Source organism: Oryzias latipes, chromosome 9 (assembly GCF_053564925.1).
Source record: "Oryzias latipes strain Hd-rR chromosome 9, Olatipes_Hd-rR_3.1".
In the NCBI taxonomy this organism is placed as follows: domain Eukaryota; kingdom Metazoa; phylum Chordata; class Actinopteri; order Beloniformes; family Adrianichthyidae; genus Oryzias; species Oryzias latipes.
In genome coordinates this window covers 7,486,465-7,509,170 of record NC_136245.1, presented here as the reverse complement: position 1 = coordinate 7,509,170, position 22,706 = coordinate 7,486,465, and the positions used below count along the sequence as shown (strand labels likewise).

Sequence of the window (22,706 nt, the reverse complement as noted above, 5' to 3'; positions counted from 1 at the left end):
TATATATATAGCTTCAATTTATCAAGGTAAGTTAACAATTCAACAGCACATAAAAAAAAAATGTCAGGGATTCTCATAAATGACCGAAAGAGCTTTTTTTTACTCCCATATCCCTTGCCCCTTATGTTTGCATAAACTTTAAGCTGCAGCCTCATGTCCTTTAAACTTTCCCTCATTGTTGTTAATAATGACCTGCTTATTAGGTGTAATATTCTAGCTGTGACAGCTGACCATATTCAGAAACAGCTTCCTGCTGCCACTGTTTCTGCCTGCGGCTCTGTGCTCAGGACCAGTTTGTTCAGTATTGACCAGCTTATAAAGCAAGAAAGCCACAGGCAGACTGACAAACAGTCGGACAGTCAACTCTGTCAAGTTGATGTCGCTCAACTGTTTGCTTGAGCTCCACTGGCATGTTTTCACTGATGCAACTCCATGAGCAGCAAAAGTCTTTCCTCCATCCTCTCATTCAAGCTCACAAATAAGACAGGTAGGCTATTTTAAACTGTTTTTGCTGTTTTTTTCTTTATGTGCCCTTGTTTTTTTGGTGTTGTTTTTTTGTGTGTCTGACTGGTCTCCGAACAGATTTCCACCTGTCAGCTGGTTTAAAGTAGGAAAGGCATTTAGGTTTCAATCTTTCCTGCCAGCAGCTCCAGGCAGAGCTGATTCAATTAAAGCCACACAGCCAGGGTTGCAGCTTCTTAAGAGTGAACATTACTGCTTCTGAAACCTTTAAGCCTGATATCTGTAGTAGCAGCTGCACTGAGCATCAAGCGTGTCTGTTTAACTTTTATCATGCAAATGTGGCGCTGAATCAAGTTTGTGGATAAATTACAAGCTTGTAAATGATCAAACATTTGCTGTTGCTGACTGTAAACCAGCTGGGAATCAAACCAGGCGCAAAAACTCAAAGAAGCTTCTATTTGGTCTTTACTCTTCAAATGAAAATGGCATTTTTGTTGGTTTATTTCCAAAAACAATCTGACTAAATTGTAGTTCTTCACTTTTGTATTGTATGATTTTATTTGTGACTGTAGCCTAATATGAAAGCTCGTAATATAAATGGATGTCTTTATAGATTGTTTCTGTTAGCATGGGGATGCACCAATCAATAATCAAACTGAAAAAAAGCTTTTATTTTGCTAACCCCTTGACGTCTATTGATGCAAATATGCATCAAACAATCATTTTGGCCCCAAAATTAACTTAATTTAGCACCTACTTTAAAGCAAAACATTAGTGACTTGTTTTCCTAACTGGAAATACATTTAGACATCAAAGGGTTAAATGACGTTCAATGAGGCCACAAAACAGAAGTTACGTATTAGTCCAGGTCATCTCTTCATGCCAGTATGCTATATTCCTATTTTGCCGACAGACACTGGTGGGAATTTGCACACTGACAGAGCACATGACGACGCAGTCTCGTGCGCGCATCCCTGCACCTCTCCTGTATCATGCAGGGTCGGAAGTTTGGAGGCAGGGAGGCAGCACATTGATCGGCTCGTGAGGGTGGCCGCCTGCAGCTCTCGCTCCAGCTGCCCACTGGGTGTGAAGGACACTGATGTGACAGCACTAATTACAGAGGCAGGAAGCCACAGCTACAAACGTTCACAGCAGCAGGCTAAGCAGGCTTTGCTGGGCTGAACCTGTCCTCCACCAGCTCTGTTAGAACTTTCATCCCTCCGGGGAGGAAGCTCAAGTAAATTTGAACAAAAACAAGGCATCGGCCCAGTCAACCCGGGTCAAGGCAAACAAACTGCTTGAGAAGAACCATTTGAGACTCCCAGAGTTTGTTTGTTTGTTTGTTTGTACTGTTCTAAAAAAATGTTTTAATACTTTTACTTCACTTTTGGTATTCTCTTTTTTCTTTTTTTTTTCTTTTAACTTGTCCTGTCCAACAGCTGGGCAGACAGATGAGAGCTGAGGGCCTCTTGTGTTGGACAGATTTTACTTTAACAAGAGGGGTTATTAATCTTCAGACAAACCAAAGGTATGTCTGGATAAACCCCTTTTGTAATTGAGGACAAACTTTATTAATTTCAATCATGTCTGAAAATCTTTGGTGTTGGACCGGACGGAAAAGGAAAGAGGGGAAGAAGAGAGAGGGACGATAGAGAGAGGGGGGGTAAGGGGTGATAATAGGAGGGGAAGGGGGATAAGACCATGAAGCAGCGTAAAGCAACAAGTTTACTGGTTGTTAATCATTATGGTAAGGTTCAAATGTAGTACAATAAGGGCGGAGCCTGTCCACACACACACTCAAATGTTATAAACACACCTGCTAGCTGCAAAAAATGTCCACCTGTCGATATGTATACAAAACAGATAGTGTTCACACGCATACTTATGCCTTAAAACCAACTAGTGTGAAATATTTCAGTCATTCAGTCATGCAAACTGTTAGTGCAAAGGTGAGCTAACACCTGTGCTCAGGTGAGTGTTTATGTTCTTCTAAAATGGATGGTGGAACGTGGAAAGAAGGAGAGAGAGTGCCCAGCCATCCCCACCCCAAGACCCCCACCGCAGCAGCAGCGGCAGCCGGAATCCCCCCAACGCCACACGGGAACCGGCAGGGAAGAACCGCCGCCCGGGCGACCAAGCCCGCCACCCAGGCCAGGGCCAGCAGGACCGCCGCAAGGCCCCCAGAGCCAGAGAGCAGGGAACCCAACGCAGGGCCCCACCGGAGAAGGACGCCCACAGCCCCAGACGAGCACCCCACCACCACCCAGGAGTTCCGGGCATCCCCCCGCCCCAACCCCAGGTACGAGCCAGGACCCCCCAAGGGAGACCCGCTCCGCACTCCAGGCAGCCATCCGCCCGGCCCACGGTTGGTCCAGGGAGGAGCGAGGCAGGGGCCCGCCGCCCCCGCCCAAGAGGGGGGAACCCCGGGGAAAAAAGAGGGCCCACATGGGGTGTTGTAAATATGGCCCGACCAGGCTCGGCCACAGTTGGAAATTTGGCGGGGCCCAGCGCTCAGGAGCAAGGACCAGAACCCACCCCCCAGGGACACGAACACTCCCGGCTCAGATGTAATGTGACCCCCCCCGCCGCGCGGAGAGAGCACCGCCGGGCCCAGGAAGCCGGCACCCCGGGGACACGGCCGCCGTCGCAAAGGGGCCCGTACCCCCCACCAGGGAAGAGGCAGGGGACAGATGGTCCTAGGTCCCACCTTCCTTGCAAAATGTGTGTGCGTGTATGTGTGTTTGAGAGGGTGTGTGTGTGCATGTGTGTGTGTTTATGTTGGAATGTATATATTGAGGGGGGAGGGGTGTGTGTGCTAAGGGGGGTGCAGTTAAAATTGGCGGGTAGGGCACTGAGGGGACATCTCCTGATTACTCACAGTGACGTCCCCTCACCCTCCCCACCAAGGGACCCTAAATGTCTAAGGTGTGGTTAAAATTGGCGGGTAGGGTGCTAGGAGGACATCCGCTGCTTGCTGGCAGTGATGTCCAAGCACCCCCCCTACCAAGGGCCCTACATGTCTAAGGTGCAAATAAAACCGAAAGAGGGGGGGCCCACTCCATACGACAACCATAGGAGGGGGGCCACTGCCTAGTAAACCCCCCCCCCCCAAGGCTCATCGCAGGCTAAGCCCCCCACCCCCTCACCCTATTATGAGGTTATATGAGGAAGGGGGTAAGTTGGGGACAGCTGGTAGACTGTCCCCCGGTGGTCAAACAGCTGTCCCCCCCCCCCCCCCCAGCAAGGGGGGGGGGGTTGTATGGTATAGGGTTGTATGGTATTCTCATAGTCTAGGGCTCCAACGTCAGCATCATTTTACCAACACCATTCTTGTTCCTCCTCTCAACGTGTCCAAACCACCTTATTCTGGCTTTCCTGGCGTCATCTCCATAACATCTAACATGGGCTGTTCCTCTGTTTGATTCATTCCTGATTCTATCCATCCTCAACATCTGAACCTCAACATCTTCTCTGCTTCCTCCAGCTCTGCCTCCTGTTTCCTTCTCAGAGTCTCTAAAGGAAACCAACAACATGGCACCTCCCATCCCAGTTTTCTACACCTTTCCTTTCATTTTCTTGCAGATACTCTTTTGTCACAAATCACACCTGAAACCTTCCTCCACCCGTTCCAACCTGCTCACAGACCTGCTTTTCTGGACTGTGGTCCCTAAGAACTTCAAGTCCTCCACCGTCTGCTCCCTGTAACTTCACCCTTCTACCTGGAATCCTCTTATTTAGCTGCAGCAAACCTCCACCTGCTCCTGATTTACTCATCTGTCACTCAAGATTTCCTCATACAAACCACATTTCCTCTCTCTTTATCCTGTCATAGACTCTTTAGATACAAAGAGACAATGCAGCTTCTTCTGACCTTCCCTGTTTATTCTCCAGAAGCATCCTTAGCCCAAACATTCATATGTGTTTCTCTTTCTCTGCATGAAACCAGAGTTGCTCACAAGTGTTCACTTCTAACCTCAGTCTTGTTTCCACTACTCCTAACTTCATTATAAGACTATTCCTCTGTAGTTTCTACACCTCTGCACATCTCCTTTATTCCAAGGATGGACATTTGTGGAACCTGTCAACACAATTAACAACATTCACATACCCTTTATGCTGCATTTCTCTGTCCTTTTCTACCCTCTCTGTGTCCTAGTTTTCTTAGCCATTCTTTTCCTTCTAACACTCGCTTGAGCTTCTTCATCCTCCTCCCAAGACTCCTTATCTGCTTTCCTCATTCAAGATGACACACCCCTTTTCAATTTCCATCACTAGTCCTCTGCTCTGCTCTAGTCTACCTCATCTTCCTCACTGTCACAGTCATCCTCACACCTTGGCTACATTCTCTCCAGCCACCACTTTTGGGAAGATCTCTTTCAGATTATAACATCAGCACAAAATGTAATCAACTTTTGTGCTCCCCTTTCCACTTTTATATGCTCCCCTACTCAAAAAAATAAAAGATTATGGTTTATTCTTCCCAATTAAATATAAAATATAAAAAAAAGAATTTAAAATAATTAAAAATTCCTGTTTGTCATTCAACAACAGATCAGATTTGAAGGATTGTGCCATATTAGTGAGACTTCTTCTGATATAAAACAAACAAATATTTTTAAGGACAGTTTTAATTCACGTCCCCAAGCTTAAGAGGGTGATCAGCTCAATTGCTGTAAACATGATTTGATTCTATGTTTTGCTGAATTATTTGGAAAGGGGACTTCTGTCTGTTTTTTTTCTTTTCTTTTAACTATAAGAAATTCCCAAAAGAAGAAGAAAAAAATCCATGTTTTTTGACAACATAAACAAAACACACAGATACCAGGTGAACCCCCTGGGTCCAAAGAGAGTCTCTGTGATGGAGAAATTGTAATATTTTTTTGCCTTTTGCTTGAACTATTTCACCAGCTCCTCTAAAAAGACCAAACACAGAAATACTCTGCTTTTTTTCCAAACACAATATACTTCATTTCTATCTTCAAATTAGCTTTTCCCATCAAGACAATAGTTTATCTAGAGGATGAAAACAATGTTTTGGTAACTCAGTAGTAGGGGAACTGGTGGCTAAACTTGCAATCTGCTGCTGATGAGCCCAACAGTTTATTTAAAGTCAAGCATAAAACATTGACATCCACCTCTGAGAGGGAACACGTTATAATCTTGGCCTCTGAACAGATATTTGTTCATTATCAAAAGCAGCAATCTTCAAACTTCATAACAGTAAATCTGGTTAAACTAAGCGTACCAGCAGGGCATGCACACTAATCAGTCACCTATCGTGCTTAATGGTAGAATTATGTAAGAGGATTTGATAATAATAATAATAAAATAACATCAATACACAGAAAGAATCTACAAACTGGAAACAAAACAGAACAAAGTAAACCAAAAGTCTGGCTTTAGTGAATCTGAAACTTACTGATACTAACATAATGAGCAACTCCTTTATGATGTCATTTCAAGACAAGAACAATCTTCTAAACCAAAGCTTGAGTTGTTTTCTCCCCATATTAAAGCATTATCAGAACATTGAGGATTAAAAATGTAAAGAACAGAAACGCTGTCATCTATTTTTCATGAATATCACCACAGAGCGAAGAGTCACAGGATATACCGTTAATAAATAAATAAATAAAAATACAAATAAAAGCATCACAAACAGTGATGACAAAACAAAAGTAAAAAGTAAGAACACATAATCCAACTCATTTAAAAAAGTCATTGGCCAATAAGTTACATAAGTGTGAAAAAGTGGATAGTAAATTTTAATTTCACAAAACAAAATAATTACAGTAGAGTAAACATTCAAGCTATTATTCTTGATGGCTTTTATTCTAAATTCATTTCATGAGGTAAGAGCAGCACATTTGCTGGTCCTCGTGTGCCCTGGTGGCACGTGCAGTACCTTTCCCTCATACTCGTTTTAATTATGCACATTTCTATTGACTTGGCCACCCGCTTAATTATTTTACCATTGATTTGCACTGGAACTAACATGCAGGTCAGCTAATAAATGCAGCGGCTGGTGGTGCTGCAGCTGCAGGCTCCTGTCCCACATATAGACCAGTGACCAACACAAACGTGCACACATCCAATTCATAAGAGGACTTAGTTGAGATAAACTGATGCCACTGCATGCACAAACACACTGTGCATACAATGCACATATTGAAATAATGATCTCAAAATGTTTTGTGCGTCATCTGCTTGATGATTGTCATTTTCTGTTTTATCTGAAAGGATGGAACGTGACGACAGGATCGCGGGAGTCTCCTCCCACCTTCACTATGAAGATGAGGAGGGTGAGTTTGTGCGCCAGTTCAGTCTATTGCACAATGGAAACAAGAGCATAAGTCCTACAACCTGATCCGTCCTCTGAATTTTCCACAAGGGGTTGATTTATCATAAAACCTCGTCATTTCTAATTTGCTACTTTGTTTCTAATTTCCTCTGAGAGTTTGAGTGGGTGACTGCTGATCACAGGCTGCAAATGGCAGGTGAAGACTGTGCTGAAAGAGTTTGTATGCATTCTAGGGAATGAGAGAGTTCTACATGCATATTAATGGGCCTTCATGCTGTTGACTAGGTTCTTTTGCTTTTGAGCACATCCAATATTGCTTTGCATCTCCCTGATGTGCCGTTATTCCACCCAGAGTTGTGTGCGAAATCAATTTTACGGAACCGTCTTAATTGCAACCAGATGATCAAACTCGCTTCTTCCAAATTTTTGCTGCTAAACAAGGGTTGTGTGAGCCAAGTTGAGGAAGTGAGGGATTTCAAATAAACAGGAAGCTCTTGTTAATAAGATAACATGAGCCTTGATTCATAATTGATTGAAAGTGTTTTTAGGGGAGTCAGCATTCAAAAGACAGCTCCTTTGGGTTTTTAAAATATTCATTAGATTTACTTGTATTAGAATTGCTCAAGCAAATTGTCTGGAAAAAATCTAAACTGACACTTCTGAGGAAGAATTTGCTAAGTTTGATATCAGAAAAGCACTTTAGAGGCCTGTCTGCTGTTTTTCCACAGACCATCAGTCCATCTATATTGGCCTCCCTGTTTCCCGAGGATACCGACGTAAACGAAGGCGAAGGCGCTCCAGTCGAGACGTTCCCGCCTCTGACACGGAGAGGCACCGCGGCCACCATGGACACCACAACCAAGAGCACTATCGAGAAGTAGACATGGAGGAAGGACTCATGGATTCAAATGAACAGAGCCTTCACGACATCAGCCGCACAAGTGAGTGTGAGAGAAAGCAGCCAATCAAAAAGGTCAAATATGAATAAAAACCTCCTCAAATCACCCTGCCTTACCAACTGAGCCCAACCCAGACTCAGAACATTTCACATCTTTTTATTTAATTCATTTATTAATCTTTGTAATATACATGCTTTTATGACATAAAAACAAATAAAGAACTAAAATAAAATAAAGAAACTATAAAAGACATTGTTGTCTTTTACGTTACCTTATAAAAAATAAAAATACTCAAAGTTTATTATGAAGCCATTTGCATGTTGTTGTAATTTTTTAAAATTCCAACTAATATAAAAAAGATTTTGACAAAAAACGAGCAGAACTAAATGTCCCAAACAAATTCAGTCATGACCGAATAGTTCTTTGATAAGGAGGCAAAAATGATCACTTTGCTTTTAGCTAAATGATCTTTTTTTGTTTTTGTTTAATTGCAGTCCACCAGAAGCTACATAATGATGTGTCACCCAAAAAAGACATTTACAAAAACCTTTCAGGACACGGTTTGTTTATTTTGCATCATCGGCCGTGTTGACATTAAGATTCTCAGTTAAAACAGTTCAGAGTTTTCTGGATCTTATCAAAAAATTATGTTTTGGTTGAAGTGTCATGGCTCAAGCTTACTTTACTTCACTTTATCAATTGTGTTTTTGTTTGATTGGTCAGCACACATTTGTGAGGACCCTGGTTAGAAAAAGCCACACTGTTTGGATTTACCTCAAAGCCACTTACCATCACAGCTAACAGGCCACCCGTGGCTCTCCACAGACAGCCATTACTACAGAAAAAAAAGGCATGGTAGCAAATCTGTGATGGATCAACACTTCTCTTCCATTTAAAAGCACTCATTTCTTCTGCAGTCAGGGATAAATGTTGGAAAATGGCATCCCAGCAACAGGTCGTATGTGCTCCATTGAAACAAAACAAAGAAAGGTAAACAGAAAAATGTTGGAAAAACTCCAAAAACCTTTAGAGCAGCAGTCCTGCAGGACTTTTTCTAGTTTAAAACTCCAGTGGATTGGAAGTTGCCTCTTGAACGTAAAGTTGGTGTGAGCATAGTTTTAGACTCTTTGTCTTCATTTTTACCTCAAAGTTTAAAAGGTTGATCCATGTGTGCGTCCACAGAGCGTGCACAGGAAGATCCTTAATGCAAAGTCGCAGCTGACACAAATATAGCTAATGCATGACTCACTGTATGTTTTTAAAACCAGTTTAGTAATGTAAGCTCAAATCCCCAAAACAGTTTAGTTATTCTTTTGGGGCCACAAGATGCACAACATTAAACAGTGGTTTGTGGATTTCTTTCTAAACTGCATTACAGTTGACTGCTGTTCTCCCTTGTGCCCCCCCCTGTACAGTGAATTCGGTTAACATTGAGTTAAGAACCAAGCAGACTTGTCACAGTTGGAGTCATTCTCACTGATCTAATTTCTGACAATTCCAGGGTAGTTTGTGTTTCGTCATGGGGCCTCCAGCTATGCTGCAGGCTAGACCAAAAACTACTGTATAAAAGTATAAAAGGGAGATCTTCAAAAGCAGCACCAAAGGAGACCATTTATGTTCTAAAAGCACCTGCAGGAGGTGCTTAATTTGAAAATATATTTTTTACTTCTTCACAATTGAAAAGACAGAATACATCATGCTTCAGCCTGTTTGCTCTTGTATAATATGTAGCTGCAAACTCGGGGACAACGTCCAGAACAACAACAATAAAGAAAAATATTGTCCAAATTTCCAAGTAGACCAGTTGATGTAGATGATGCAGATAAAGTGAAAATGAAAGCAAAATCATAAAAACACAACACTTTTGCTAATACAACTGTTTCTCTTCGATATATTTTGCAACTTGACATGAAACATATGCATGCATTAGATTTACTCATAGTTGTCATCAATAAAATGCATCAATATCATTGATCAATGGGGGATTGAAAGAGTGACATCATGTCGAATAGTTTCTGACCATAGGTCAGTGGTGTTTAGGACCATTGACAGATCATCAATCTCTAACACAAAAGTCCTACTCAGGCCACTTTTAAAATGGTGCAACGATGGTTGAACAGTCCATCCATCCCTTTCTAGAACCACTTATGCCTGTTGAGGGTCACAGGGATTCTGGAGCTACCGTGCTGTCGGGCAAAGGTGAGGTACAGTTTGCCGCCCCATTGCAGTGCTAGGTTCATTCCTGGAAAGCTTTTTTTATTTTTTTTTTGCCTTTATAATTTTTTGATGCCACTTAACCATGTTTTAGAGGCCAAGGTCTAATATTTAGGGGGTAGTATACATCACTTTTGACATACACAGTTGTCTGTAGTTTCCCTTTTCCTTTTTTCTTACTGGTGGAATAAATACGTAAAGCTGTGTTGTCAGACTTCTGGGGTCCTTTGTGAGAATCCTACATGTGGTATCGTTGAACCTGTCCAACAATTACATCAAGTCATTATATTTTTTTAAAGCATTGAAAACTTTATTCTACTCCATTCAGTGTCTCCAGCGGCAGAGCGGCTGCGTTACATCCTTAGAGAAGATGATGACATGCCCACACCAACGATATTCACTGAGATGGACACTCTACAGCGAGAAGGAGATGAACTGGAATGGAAGGAGTCTGCCAGGTGAAATGTCTTGAGTGGATTGTGCCTTGCCTTTGTGCAGGTGATGTGGTGGGTTTGGATTATGGACAAGTCAGATGTGGTGGTGTTCAGACCTGCTTTGGCTTTGGGAGCTTAATGGTCATGGGTGGTGAGCCTAAGGTCTCTGCCAGGCGGGATAGTGGCTCTTCTTTTTGCTTGTGGATCCAAGTGTAGGCTCAGGGTAAACTGGAGTGTCTCAGGATGTCTTTACTGAAGCTACTAATCCACATAGTTTGGGTCCTACATAGGGGTGGGCTTACTCAATTATAAAAACAGAGTAAAACCTGTCTTGACTCTTCTTTTCATTCAGGATTTCAAGGGCATTGCAAAACCAACCATCTATGGACACATTGCTGTTAAACCATTCCTGGGTGCCCTTGCTGTTTTGTGCATATTTATCGATGTATTCTCATTGGTTGATTGTACAGCCCTTGCTGGTCATGTCATTTTCATGAATTTTAATTGCATTTTGGAAAGTTAAAATTTAAGTCAACCTACCCCAGGTTGGGACATACAAACTAGAACTTCTGTCTTTGTTGCACAGCAGAGTTTGCAAAATATGTTCTCCAAGTTCATGCCATCCCCTAATAGAGTAGTGAATTGTGACCACATTTACGCATCAGAACCATCTGGTGTTAGAGCCTTGAGAAGAAGCTTGAGTGGTTCAAATCCCTTTGGACAAAGAGGAGGTGACCCACAGCTCCATTTCTGCAATTCTAATTAATCCTGTTGTGCATTATTTCCATACTTTTACACTACCATTTAACAAAGAAATTGTTTTTGTTCTCTCTGTGACTTTGAGTTCCGGTGCCTTCTCCCAATGACCACTATGTGAGACTGGTGGGCAAGTTACCAGGCTTTCATTGGGGGAAGGGTCATGACATTCTACAGCAATGGCTTCTTCTGAGTTTGGAGATGGTTTTGAAAATGCTCTAGGTAACTGCTCTGTAGCGTCTTGCTTGACTACATTCTGTCTGCATAGGGTTGTATTTGTCTGTCCATATGCAGGGCATTTACTGTAGACGTTTGGTTGCATCCCAACTGCTGTTGCGGTTCATGTCAGGTGTGACTGTACTTGTTGACTAAAGGCAATCCAATTCATAGCAGTATAACAAATAAAGATTTTTAAACTACTGGGGTTCAGAGAAGTACACCTCAAGAGGGGAAAATATGAACCCCTCTTCGAACATTAAAACTATATAACACAGTAACCCACACATACTTACTCGCATACACAAATAAAAAGGATCAATGTTAATGTAAAGTAGGCTGATGGCAATTACTTTTAGAAAAGAGTTGTACGTCTTTAATAGTATCATTGTGTCAAACAAAGGGTCAATTTAAGCTCTGGCTTAACCACACATTTGTTTTGTTGTTTAAATTGGTACTGTCAATGAGATTTGTAAAACCAATAACCAATAGCTTTTTTAAGGTGTGTATTCTTGACATTTTTTGTGTGTTTTAGTATGTGTGTTTTGCTGCTTTTAGGTGGGTGAAGTTTGAGGAGAAGGTCGAGGAGGGAGGAGAAAGATGGAGCAAGCCCCACGTGTCCACGCTGTCCCTGCACAGTCTCTTTGAGCTCAGGACATGTATTCAAACAGGAACTGTGCTTCTGGATCTGGAAGGTTACTCACTGCCCCAAATAGTTGGTAAGTTGTTCATGTTTATGCGCCTCACATTTGATCAATTCACCAATCTGGTTCAAGGTGCCACTGTACGACCAAGTTACAGCGGCTGGTCATGCAAATACAGATTTTGTCATACAGAATCTTGGCAGATAGCTCATGCCTTAGTCACACCCATACAGGGGGTTGACCCGTACGGTAGCTGGCCGCATCTTTGTGGCCGCATCTTTAAAGATGTGTCTTTCAGTTCCCTTGAGGCTTGTGTGGCCACCTTAAGGGATGTCATGATAAAGGAACGTATTTTTGTGTATATGGTACTGTAAGTGCATCATTAAGTATTTGTAAAGATAATCTAGGTTATTCGCACTTATAACACAGGGGTGATGCTATTGTATGGTGCCCTTAACTCCCACTTTAATAGTAAGTTAGCTGGGGGCACTGGCTCCTTAGTGACCCGGGCATGGAGTGTGCTGGTGATACATAAGTGCCTGTAGGTACCCCATAGGATGCCCACACAAAATACAATCTGATTGTCAAATTTCTTCATTTGTAACAGTCAGACTGCAAACAAGGAAAGCGCACTTATGACGTGAACAGCACGAATCAGTCCCTTGTGCAGAGGTTTCGGGGGGGGGGGTTACGTACGACAAGCCTACGTCTCACCTACTGTTAAAGTTTTTACAATAAACACCTGTATGCCTGGCACGGATTTGCCTTTTTTTTGCCCACAGACAGGCCGTATCCACCTGTGAGGCATTAATGGTTCAGCATCTCAAAAAAAGGGAAAGGAAAGCTTTCCAAGTGGCAGCAGGCTCTCCTGACAGCAGAATTCATGTGAAATGCATGTGTTTACTTACAGACGACATAATTGAGAGACAGATAGAGGAAGGCATGATATCTCCTGACCTCAGAGACAAGATCAATTTTGTACTGCTGAGAAAGCATCGACATCAGACCAAGAAACCAATTCACCGCTCACTGGCAGACATGGGCAAGTCCGGTTCTTCTGGCAGTGAGTATTCCTTCACCTTCTATCAAGGGTCATTGTGTTCTGTTAGAAGGAGAAGTGATCACAATATGGCTATCAATTCTAAGAAATAACCTCCAGCTCCTTAAAAATGTTATTAGAGATCATTTTGTTTTATTGTTTGTTAGGAAATATTTGAATGTACAGTACAGACCAAAAGTTTAGACACACCGTCCCATTCATTTGAATAAGAAGGTCTGTACTGTATGATGATGCTAAACCCATTGCAAGCCAGCATGGTTTTATAACACATTTAAAATTTTCACCCCATCAAACTATTTTCTATGTAAGTGGTTGGTTTATCTTAGCTTGGTGTATAATTTAATGCCTCTCACAAATTGAGAATGCATGTATTTAGTTCACTTGGTGAATGACGGCACGCTCTCCTGTAGTCAGCAGGGCTCATATCCTCCACGGGGGATGCATTAATGTTTCATGACTTAATTACCTCTGTTGCATTTCCACATCTCATCAAGGCAGGACACTTAGTGCTTAATAAATCATCAGGCATCACCTCCAACTATGCTGTTGCTGTTTGTCTGTTTTCCTCCTCACTTCCCTATCAGATCGAAACGTACCTTCACGAGGCCCGGGGCCAGGTCAGGGGCAAGCTGCCAACTTCAACCGATCCACAGAAGACCTTCAGATGAAAAATCAGTCTGCTAACTATGGCCGCCTGCGTGAGTGTTGTTTCAAATCATGAACTGCTTGATTAATTTCCACTGAAAGCAGTTACTATTAATCTTTGAGTCCCCAAACCTAAAGCATTTCCAGTTTCTTCAGCCGTTTTATTTCACCCCAGATTTTCAATGATCTGATTGACACCCACCTTTTTCATGAATGCTGTGATTCTTGTATCTTCTTACTTTATTCCCCCCAAGTATTTGGTTAACAAAGTCGGTAAAGAAAGATGAACTCCAGGGAGCCACCATCTGCTACATCAAAAGGAATTTCATGGCGTATAGCATTTCCTTAACCACACAGATTTGTTGATGCTATCCATTCACTGTTTCAGGATAATACAAAAAATCTTCTTTCTAGCTGACTGTGAAACTGTACGACTTTTGAAGTCTTCCAGTTCAAAGCCAATTGAAGCAAACTAGGGTTTTAGAAGAAGCTAATTTACTAAAAAGCACAGAGACACGTGTGATTTTTAAAAAGTATCTCGATTGGAGCTCACATTGATCTTTGCATGATTCATAAAGCAGCTGAAGACACATTTTTTTGGACTTCTTTTGAAGGTTTCATCTAAATTTGAAGTATTTTTCAATCAATTATTTTATCTTAATATGTTTTTAATATAAAAAAACTGTTTAAACCACCATTTTTTTTTTCATTTAAAAAAAAAAGCCCTGTGGATTTGAAAAACAGACTGCCAGTTAACTAAACTATTAGTCCATTGCCTCTTGAATTATGCAAAGTAGGAAACAAGTAGTCCAGCTAGCTGCAGGCTGTGCAACTGAAAGTCATTGTTGCAACCAACTGTTGAGCTACGTTCACACCAACCTCGGAAACACGCGTTCAAACGGCCGCTTATAATGAGAAATCTAAGTATATCCGTGTAAATGCGTGTGTTGGGCTTCCGCGTTCAAAATTCTCGTATTCATGCATCCCCACGCACATTTTTAAGACTATTTACTATATTTACTGTTTGCAGATATTGAAAGATAAAAAATGATGTAGAATTAAATTAAATCAAATGTGCAGACATGAGGCCTTAAAAAGTGTTTTGCCTTGCAGGTCACGCTCAGAGTCGCAGCATGAACGATATTGCAGATGCTCCCAGCCCAGACCAAGTAAGTCCTCCCCTCTGCTTATGCGAAGTGAAAGTTCACTGTACCTTATGACACAAAACCTTTAAAAATCTCTCTTTAACCCTCAGTGGTCTCTGAACTCACAAGTGAGTTTGCCAATCATATCGGCTGTTCAAAATGACGCAGGAATGACACTGAACCCCCACCACCACCATTAGTATACTGTAGTTTTCACTCAAAATTTATCAAGAAGAATTCAAAAAGTTTAGACTTTTTTTTATTTTTTGGTTTAAAACAAACCGATAATTGGGATACCCCTTGCAACAACTCTTTGGAACTTTGAATTGAGCTTTGCCTGGTTTTATAGACATATTTTGACATAGTTTTGACCTTTTCTTTGCTTTCTATGTGGATTTACACTTTTTTATTTTGTCTCTACATGTTTGATATGTTTTAAAGAACATAAAAACGGCTTGATGTCAATATTTGCAGAAAAAGATGACAACATTTTCTACTTGGAATTGAGTTTTTTTGTGGATGTTTTTAGGTTCATTGTGGAATCATTCATTCATTCATTCATTCATTCATTCATTCATTCATTCATTCATTCATTCATTCATCTTCTTAACCGTTTATTCCCTTTCGGGGTCACGGGGTTGCCGGAGCCTATCCCGGCCACTTGGGCGTAGGCAAGGGTTACCTTGGACTGGTCGCCAGTCTGTCGCAGGGTAGAATATCCTCAATCACACATCCATTCACTCTCACACTCACACCTATGGACAATTTAGAGTTGCCAATCAACCTATGAAGCATGTTTTTGGACGGTGGGAGGAAGCCGGAGATCCCGGAGAGAACCCACGCATGCACGGGGAGAACATGCAAACTCCACACAGAAAGGTCCCCCATTGATTGTGGAATCACTGTGTGATATATGTCTGTTAGAAAAAGGAGCTGGGGTTTTACTAAAAAAAAAATGATATCAAGTTTTGCCACAAAAAACAGTTTTTAAGAAAAATTATTAGAGCAAATTGGAAAATGCAAAAAAAAATGCTCAAAAAGTCCCTAGACTACTAAGGGTTAAGTTGATCATGACATTTAATATATTTGAAAGAAATACATTAGATGCTTGTGAGGCTTCTCGGCTGACTCCTTACAATGGTTTCAGTCTTGTTTCTGTCACCGTGTGTAAAAGTGTAAAAGACAGCACACACTCATTTTCCACCCGGTTGCTTCCCTTTATTGAAACAATTAAAATCTCATGTCCCTGTAAAACCGCGTTGAGTTTAATTGACGAGTCTCTAAAGTGGAGGAACCCTCATCCCTAAACGTTGTCAGTGCTTTATTTATGCCTCAAGGTGAAAGCAGCTGATAGAAAAACACAAAACTTACTCGTGAGCCAAGCCAGTGCAGCAGTGAGGTTCAAATCCAGCACACATGTAGGAGCATGTTTCAGGGACTGAGCTAAGCTTTAAAGCAAACAGGTCAGGATAACGTATCACTGGCCAGGAGGACTATTGTATGAATAAAGTGGTTCTGTACGTTCTGTGTTTGTTTTAAAATATCTAGGATGGGGTTATGAAATCTGTTTGTTGTGCAGATTTATTGGTGGGTTCCCAGTTCCAAAGACTCCAGTTATGAGTATCTGTGTGGATAATAATGAAGAGCTGCATGTGTTCCCATGCAGCTGTGACCTACAGTGATTGCTGGTTACTGTGTACTCTTGTGCGTGCCTCTTTGTGCCCGTATCGAGCTGGCACTGGAAGAACACGGATCTGATCTAATAGTCCAGTCCTCGTGTTTTGCTCTCACATGCAGCCACAGATCCAGGCTGCGAATTATTGACAAAGCTTTCCATTATTGAGTGTTTTGGCGCTTCGCTTCAATTATCAGCCACACCTCAACATGCAGCCACACAGGTCAGGTTAGCCTGCCACCGTTCTCTCGGTCATTTGCATTCACTTGTTAGTTTAGAAGAACATTTGTTGGTCTGTGTTAGAACTGCTCTGTCAGTCCGAATTATTAGCAGCTGACAGTTTAAGATTAGCTTCTTTAGATTTGTCTTTAAAAATAATTCAGGAAGGAGGAATGCATATAAAAAATACGAAAAAGGACTGTGTGGTGTAAATTTATGTACCTCACACATTCTTCAGACAAAACATACAACTCCACAAAAGAAGCAAAAAAAGCCAACATCAAAAGTCTCAGTTTCACAGCAATTTATCCACAGACTATGATACTACCATCTATTCATTTTTTCTGAGTCTACATTATAGAAAATCTGATCTCCCTTGACAAAAAAGGAAAAGAAAAATAAATTAAATTTAACTGTAAAAATAAAATAATCTGTCTAACACAAAATAGCATCAGAATTATGTTAATCTCCAATTTCTTAAATTTCCTAGTTTCTCCACAGATATGGATTTTTGTTTGCATTTTTAAAGATTTTGTCCTGTTGCCCTACATTTTTAGTTTTGATAGATTATTTCTTTCCCTTTAAGTAGTTTTTATTCTCCACATTATGCCAACCAAGAAAACAGTAAAGAGAAAATGTATGTACTGTATTATGTACCAGATTATACGGCGCACTGAACTCCATGCTACACGTTAGCTGCATCAGCATATTCAAAGCACCTGCAACTCCCAACCTTGTTTTTAACACGTACAAAAACATACGGCTAAAACAAAGTTTATTAGTGTGACGATAACTCCTAACCTTGTTAGTAACATGTAAAAAACATAGTCCAACACTGCTACATGTTAAACACGTTAGAAGAATTAGCCACCTTAGTATATTTACAATACCGATGACTCCCAACTTTGTTTGCGACACGTAAAAAAAACCAGACAGATGCCACTAAAGCAAACGGTACAGTGACTACACTAACTCCCAACCCTGTTAGTAATACATGAAAAACGCAGTTCATCACCGCTACATGTTATCCCCTAATAGGGATAGAGTGTCCTGTACCTCTCAAAACTGCTTCAACATTAGTAAACGCAACCAGAATCAATCTATATTAAAGGCACTCTGGATTACGAGGAGCACTGTCATTGTTTTTTGTTTAAATTAATGATTTTAAGCGCCCCTTATGGTGTGGAAAATACAGTTTATCTCTAGTTTATAGATAAACACGAAGAGTCTAAATTGAATTGGACATGTTGATATAATGAAATCTTCCCATATTTTAGATTCATCACAGAGATCAATGCTCTCACAGAGCTCAATAAAACTACCAAAGTAGTGTACATTCAGTGCTGCCTGAAATAGCCCATGGGGAAAAAGAATTTCCAGGAACGCTGTTGTTTCAATACCCTGTCATATATATCAAAGCACTAACACCAAAAGCATTCTGGAAAATTAAACCGATTTAAGAATATGACCGATCAGTGATACAAGTACAGAAAAAAAAAGATTGCAGAAATAATACATTTGGTGAAAAACTTTTTCCAAATTACAATAAAACTCATTCTGATTAACTATGACCATGATAGTGCATGTGTAACCTTCTTCTCTTTTTCTGCAGTTGAGAAATAAATTCATGAAGAAAATTCCCAGAGATGCCGAAGCCTCTAATGTTTTAGTGGGAGAAGTGGATTTTCTCAACAAACCCTTTGTGGCCTTTGTCCGCTTGGCCCAAGCTACAACGCTGGGAGGTCTAACGGAGGTCCCTGTTCCCACCAGGTATGATCACCTGCAAGATGCCCCCTCACCCTGAGCACCCGCTGATACCTTTATCTCCAGAACCTTCCTCAGTCGTTTCTCTGCTTCTCAGATTCCTATTTATTCTCCTGGGACCCCAAGGAAAGGCCAAGTCATATAATGAGATCGGACGGGCTATAGCAACCCTAATGGTGGATGATGTAAGTGGATGACAACTTTTATTAAAATGTTTCCATGACTTGCTGTCCTTGTCCCAGGAAACCCATCCCTGTCATTTTCTGTTAATGGTTTTCCTGTCTTCAGATGAAATGTGCAGTTTTGCAGAGTAGAACGCCACTTATGATTTTCATTATTTTTATTCCAAAAGGATGTTGGTTGTTGAACATCAGTGAGGATCAGGGTCTCTGTTAATGAGTCATGTGGTTTGTTAATGGCAGTACTGTGCTTTTTCCTGCGTGTGATTTCAATAATCACCCCATTGGATAACTAGGCTTCAAGCCAAATGTGGGATATTAGGAGAATCAGGATGAGAATGCTGGTTTGTACAAAGACATTGTGTTTAGCAGAATGTGTACGTTGTCATCTGTCTTGATAGTCAGATAGATCTTCCCTTTTTTCTTTTTAATCTATTTAATCACTGGTTAAGACTTGTTATTTTTGGTCACATAAGTGAGATTTACCTTTACTATGAAGGAACTATTTATTCAGACTTGGATCAAGACATAGAAACTCTCTTTGACCTTTCTGACTGAAAACTACCTTCTAGTGAACAATAATAAGTCAGAATTTCAACAAAAAACATTTTTTTTATTTTCTATTCTACTACTTTCTGTGCTGGTCCCCAGTCTGAATAAAATACAGGGAGGGTGTCAGGAAGGACATTTGCCTTAATAAATCTCTGGCAAATCACCTGTGCAAATTAATGAAAGTTGATTCGCTGTGGCAACCCCTGATTGTGGATTTGGACAGCTCTCCAAAATGGCGACCGCACTATACAGTGCACTATGAAGGAGTAGGGAAGGAATTCGGACAAGTGCTTGGAGGGTCAGTGGTTTTGGAGGATCCACATGCAGGAGACAGGATTCAGATTTATACATAAGATGTACTTGTAAATAAAATTGAAGCAAATGACTTAAAACAGAAAAAGGTTGGAAACCAATTAGAGCACAACAGGACAGAGCATGACAAACCAAAACAAGACAAAAAAGAAGCAAAAACGACTGGAAGACCTGACAACAAGCAGCCCAAGCCATGAAAAATCAATAACAAAAAAACAGCTGCAATCACTGCAGTAGAAGTAGAACCATAGGGGATCCGGACCAGGAACCAGATGCAGACAAAATACTTTATAAAAAAACTGAATTTAAAATAGAAACATTAAATACCAAATAATAAACTGAAGAAGGAAAAGGATTAAAGACAGAGATCCTCAGTGTTTTGGTAATGATTGGCCAACAAAAAGCAAAATGTTCACTAAGTTTCTGTCTGACCCACAGTAGCTGCTCTTCTCTTGTTCACAGGTAAAAAGGATACAATGTAAAGTCTTTTTCGGGCCTTTACTTGGTTTAGTTTCATGTTTACATTTTATATGTTGTAAAGCAGTGCTGTATCATTCACATTTCAATGGGGTTTTTAAGGCGCATTTTCAGAATAAAGAACAGGTTGTGATCCATTCAGTGATGTATCTACAAAGCAAAATAAAGTTGGGTCTGTTTTGTAGCTGAAAGGAGAAAAATCAATACAAGAATCACAAAGCGTTCTTGGAGAAATGTTTTTCTTCCTCATGCTGTGGATTCCAGCTGCTTCTCATTTAAAAGTTCTGAGGAGCTTTTGTTGTTTTATTTTTGTTGTTTGTTTCGTTTTTTAGCGTGATATGTGAGACATAAAAAGGTAAAATTCTCTACCTTTATCTGTCTTCTCAGCTCTTCAGTGATGTGGCCTACAAGGCCAGGGACCGGGAGGACCTCATTGCCGGTATAGACGAGTTTTTAGATGAAGTGATTGTGCTTCCACCTGGAGAATGGGATCCCAAAATCCGCATTGAACCTCCAAAGAAAGTCCCCTCTGCGGAAAAAAGGTCACAGTTCATTTCCAACTGCACACAGAGTCAAGTTGTTACCAGTGATGAAGCATATTGAGCAGCATATATGCACCGATCGCCAAATATGTTCTTGTTGTGTTTAAAGTATAGAATTATCAAACCCATAAATTCATTCCTGAGTACAAATAAAAAGCTCAGGGTCGCTTACAATTGGAGTTCTGTTGCTAGTAAAAGTCTACAAGCATGAGCTGCGTCTGACGTGGTAGTGTGTTTGGGATTATTTTTCTGCAGGAAATCTGTGTTTTCCTTAAATGAAGTGGGTCTAATGAACGGTACAGCTGGAGGAGGCGGAGGTCTCTCTGAGGATGAAGAAATGCCAGTTCAGCATGAGCTTGGCGAGGAACTGGCCTTCACTGGACGGTGGGTACTCCAAGCTGAGACTAGGACAGGGGTCTGCAACCTTTACTGCTAAAAAAAGCCATTTGGTCCAGTCTTTTATTGAGCAAAACCCTGCTTGGCCGTAAAATCCCACTTCACCTTTTTTTTTAAATACACTGTTTTGATGTTTCTGTGATGTTTTATTTATAAAATGCACATTTTAAACATTTGCAAAGTATTACATTTTTACAAAGTTATATATTTTAAATAAAACAAATTTATTTATTTTACTTAGTGTACTTTTAATCACATTTAAGTTCCTTTCATAATAAGATGACGCCTCTGTTTATTAAAATCCTCCATCTGCAGCAGATTCACTTAAATAAAATAGCAAGAAAGTCGAGTCAAACATGGCATTTTCTATTATTACTGTATGTCTATTATTACACCAATGACAGCATAGGTGTGGAGTCCAATTATTTCCCCTCATTTTTCCATTTAAATGTTAATACCGTATTTTCCGGACTATAAGTCGCACCGGAGTATAAGTCGCACCAGCCCAAAAATGCATTATAAAGTAGAAAAAAACACAGATAAGTCGCACTGGACTATAAGTCGCATTTTAACTTTCACAACCTTATATGACACAATCATAGCAGACTGTTTATCTCATAATTTCACAGTAATTTTTTCTCAAACTTATTTATTTATTCTTTTCATGAAGCATCATTGGCCAACTAATACTCTGTTTTCATCCTGTATTTGTAGAAACAGTTGTCATTTTTATTGCATTTCTGAATCTATGAAATCATTGGAAAATAGAATATTATGTTGTTAGCCTTCAAGATCTTACTGTAAAAAAAAAGTTTGCTGATTCTTTGAGTCACTTAACATACTCTTAACACTTAACATACCTCATACATCAAATTGACCCAGGAACATCATCTCTGTTCTTCACAAATGAACATAACAGGAGGGTTAACAATGTATTTATTTCAATTTATTTCTAATATAAGTCGCTGCGGAGTATAAGTCGCACCCCTTGCCAAACTATGAAAAAAAGGGCGACTTATAGTCCGGAAAATACGGGTATCTACTTTTTCTTTACCTCTGAACAGCAACTAGTGTCTTTCATTAGAAGATCAGAATGTGTGTTTTACGCTTTTACCACTAGTAAACCCCTTTAACAGTAGAGTAAACATTTTCCCATCATTTTGCTCAGTTATCTGTTGAGTTTAAAATCTATAAATTATTGACAAATCTGAACTAAAACAGTGTAACCCAAACTACCAACCCATTATTTATACAAATTGTTAGTTTTTTTTTCCCTTTAAGGCCAAAGAGCCACAATGGAGGGATAAAAGAACCACAGGTTGCTCCAGAGCGTCAGGTTGCAGACCTCTGATCTAGTAGAATAAAAACAGAGACATTTTTAACATAGCCTACAATACCGACAATGCAAATATTTCCATTGAAGAGGACATTTCTAAACCTGAAATGTCCCAACCACTGCGTACTACTGAATTAATTCTTTTTGGTATCTACAGAGTACATGTGGGGCTTTTTAATGATATTTAATGTGAAGGGGCGGGGCTCTGGGAATTGTAGTTTTTGGTGGATGTTAATATATACATATATTTCCCCTCTGGTAGTCAGGAGGATAGAAGCCTAAAACCTTTTACAAATTTTCAAGAAGGTGTCTATGCTCACTTTCCGTCACTATCTGATGTGTTATTATTCTTCACTGTGTTATGGCATTACATTGCTGTACACTTCAAATCAGCCACTATATATGCTCAGGGAAAATAACACACTTTAACATTCCAATGCATGTAGAAGGTAATAACTGAGATGCAGAGGAACAGTGT

The 22,706-nt window shown here is 40.4% G+C and overlaps 1 protein-coding gene across 1 annotated transcript in view; it reads left to right on the top strand.

The window, feature by feature from the left end:
* Positions 1–342: 342 nt before the first annotated feature.
* slc4a5a (solute carrier family 4 member 5a) overlaps positions 343–22,706 on the top strand; it is a 39,038-nt gene continuing 16,674 nt past the window's right edge. Inside the window, exons 1-12 of the mRNA XM_011479568.4 lie at positions 343–487; positions 6,703–6,764; positions 7,492–7,704; positions 10,205–10,334; positions 11,841–12,001; positions 12,837–12,989; positions 13,571–13,684; positions 14,745–14,800; positions 18,283–18,440; positions 18,532–18,619; positions 20,342–20,496; positions 20,752–20,880. Of these exons, the coding sequence (XP_011477870.1) occupies positions 6,704–6,764; positions 7,492–7,704; positions 10,205–10,334; positions 11,841–12,001; positions 12,837–12,989; positions 13,571–13,684; positions 14,745–14,800; positions 18,283–18,440; positions 18,532–18,619; positions 20,342–20,496; positions 20,752–20,880 (1,418 nt within the window). The 5' untranslated portion in view covers positions 343–487; position 6,703. The remainder of the gene's footprint in view (positions 488–6,702; positions 6,765–7,491; positions 7,705–10,204; positions 10,335–11,840; positions 12,002–12,836; positions 12,990–13,570; positions 13,685–14,744; positions 14,801–18,282; positions 18,441–18,531; positions 18,620–20,341; positions 20,497–20,751; positions 20,881–22,706) is intronic.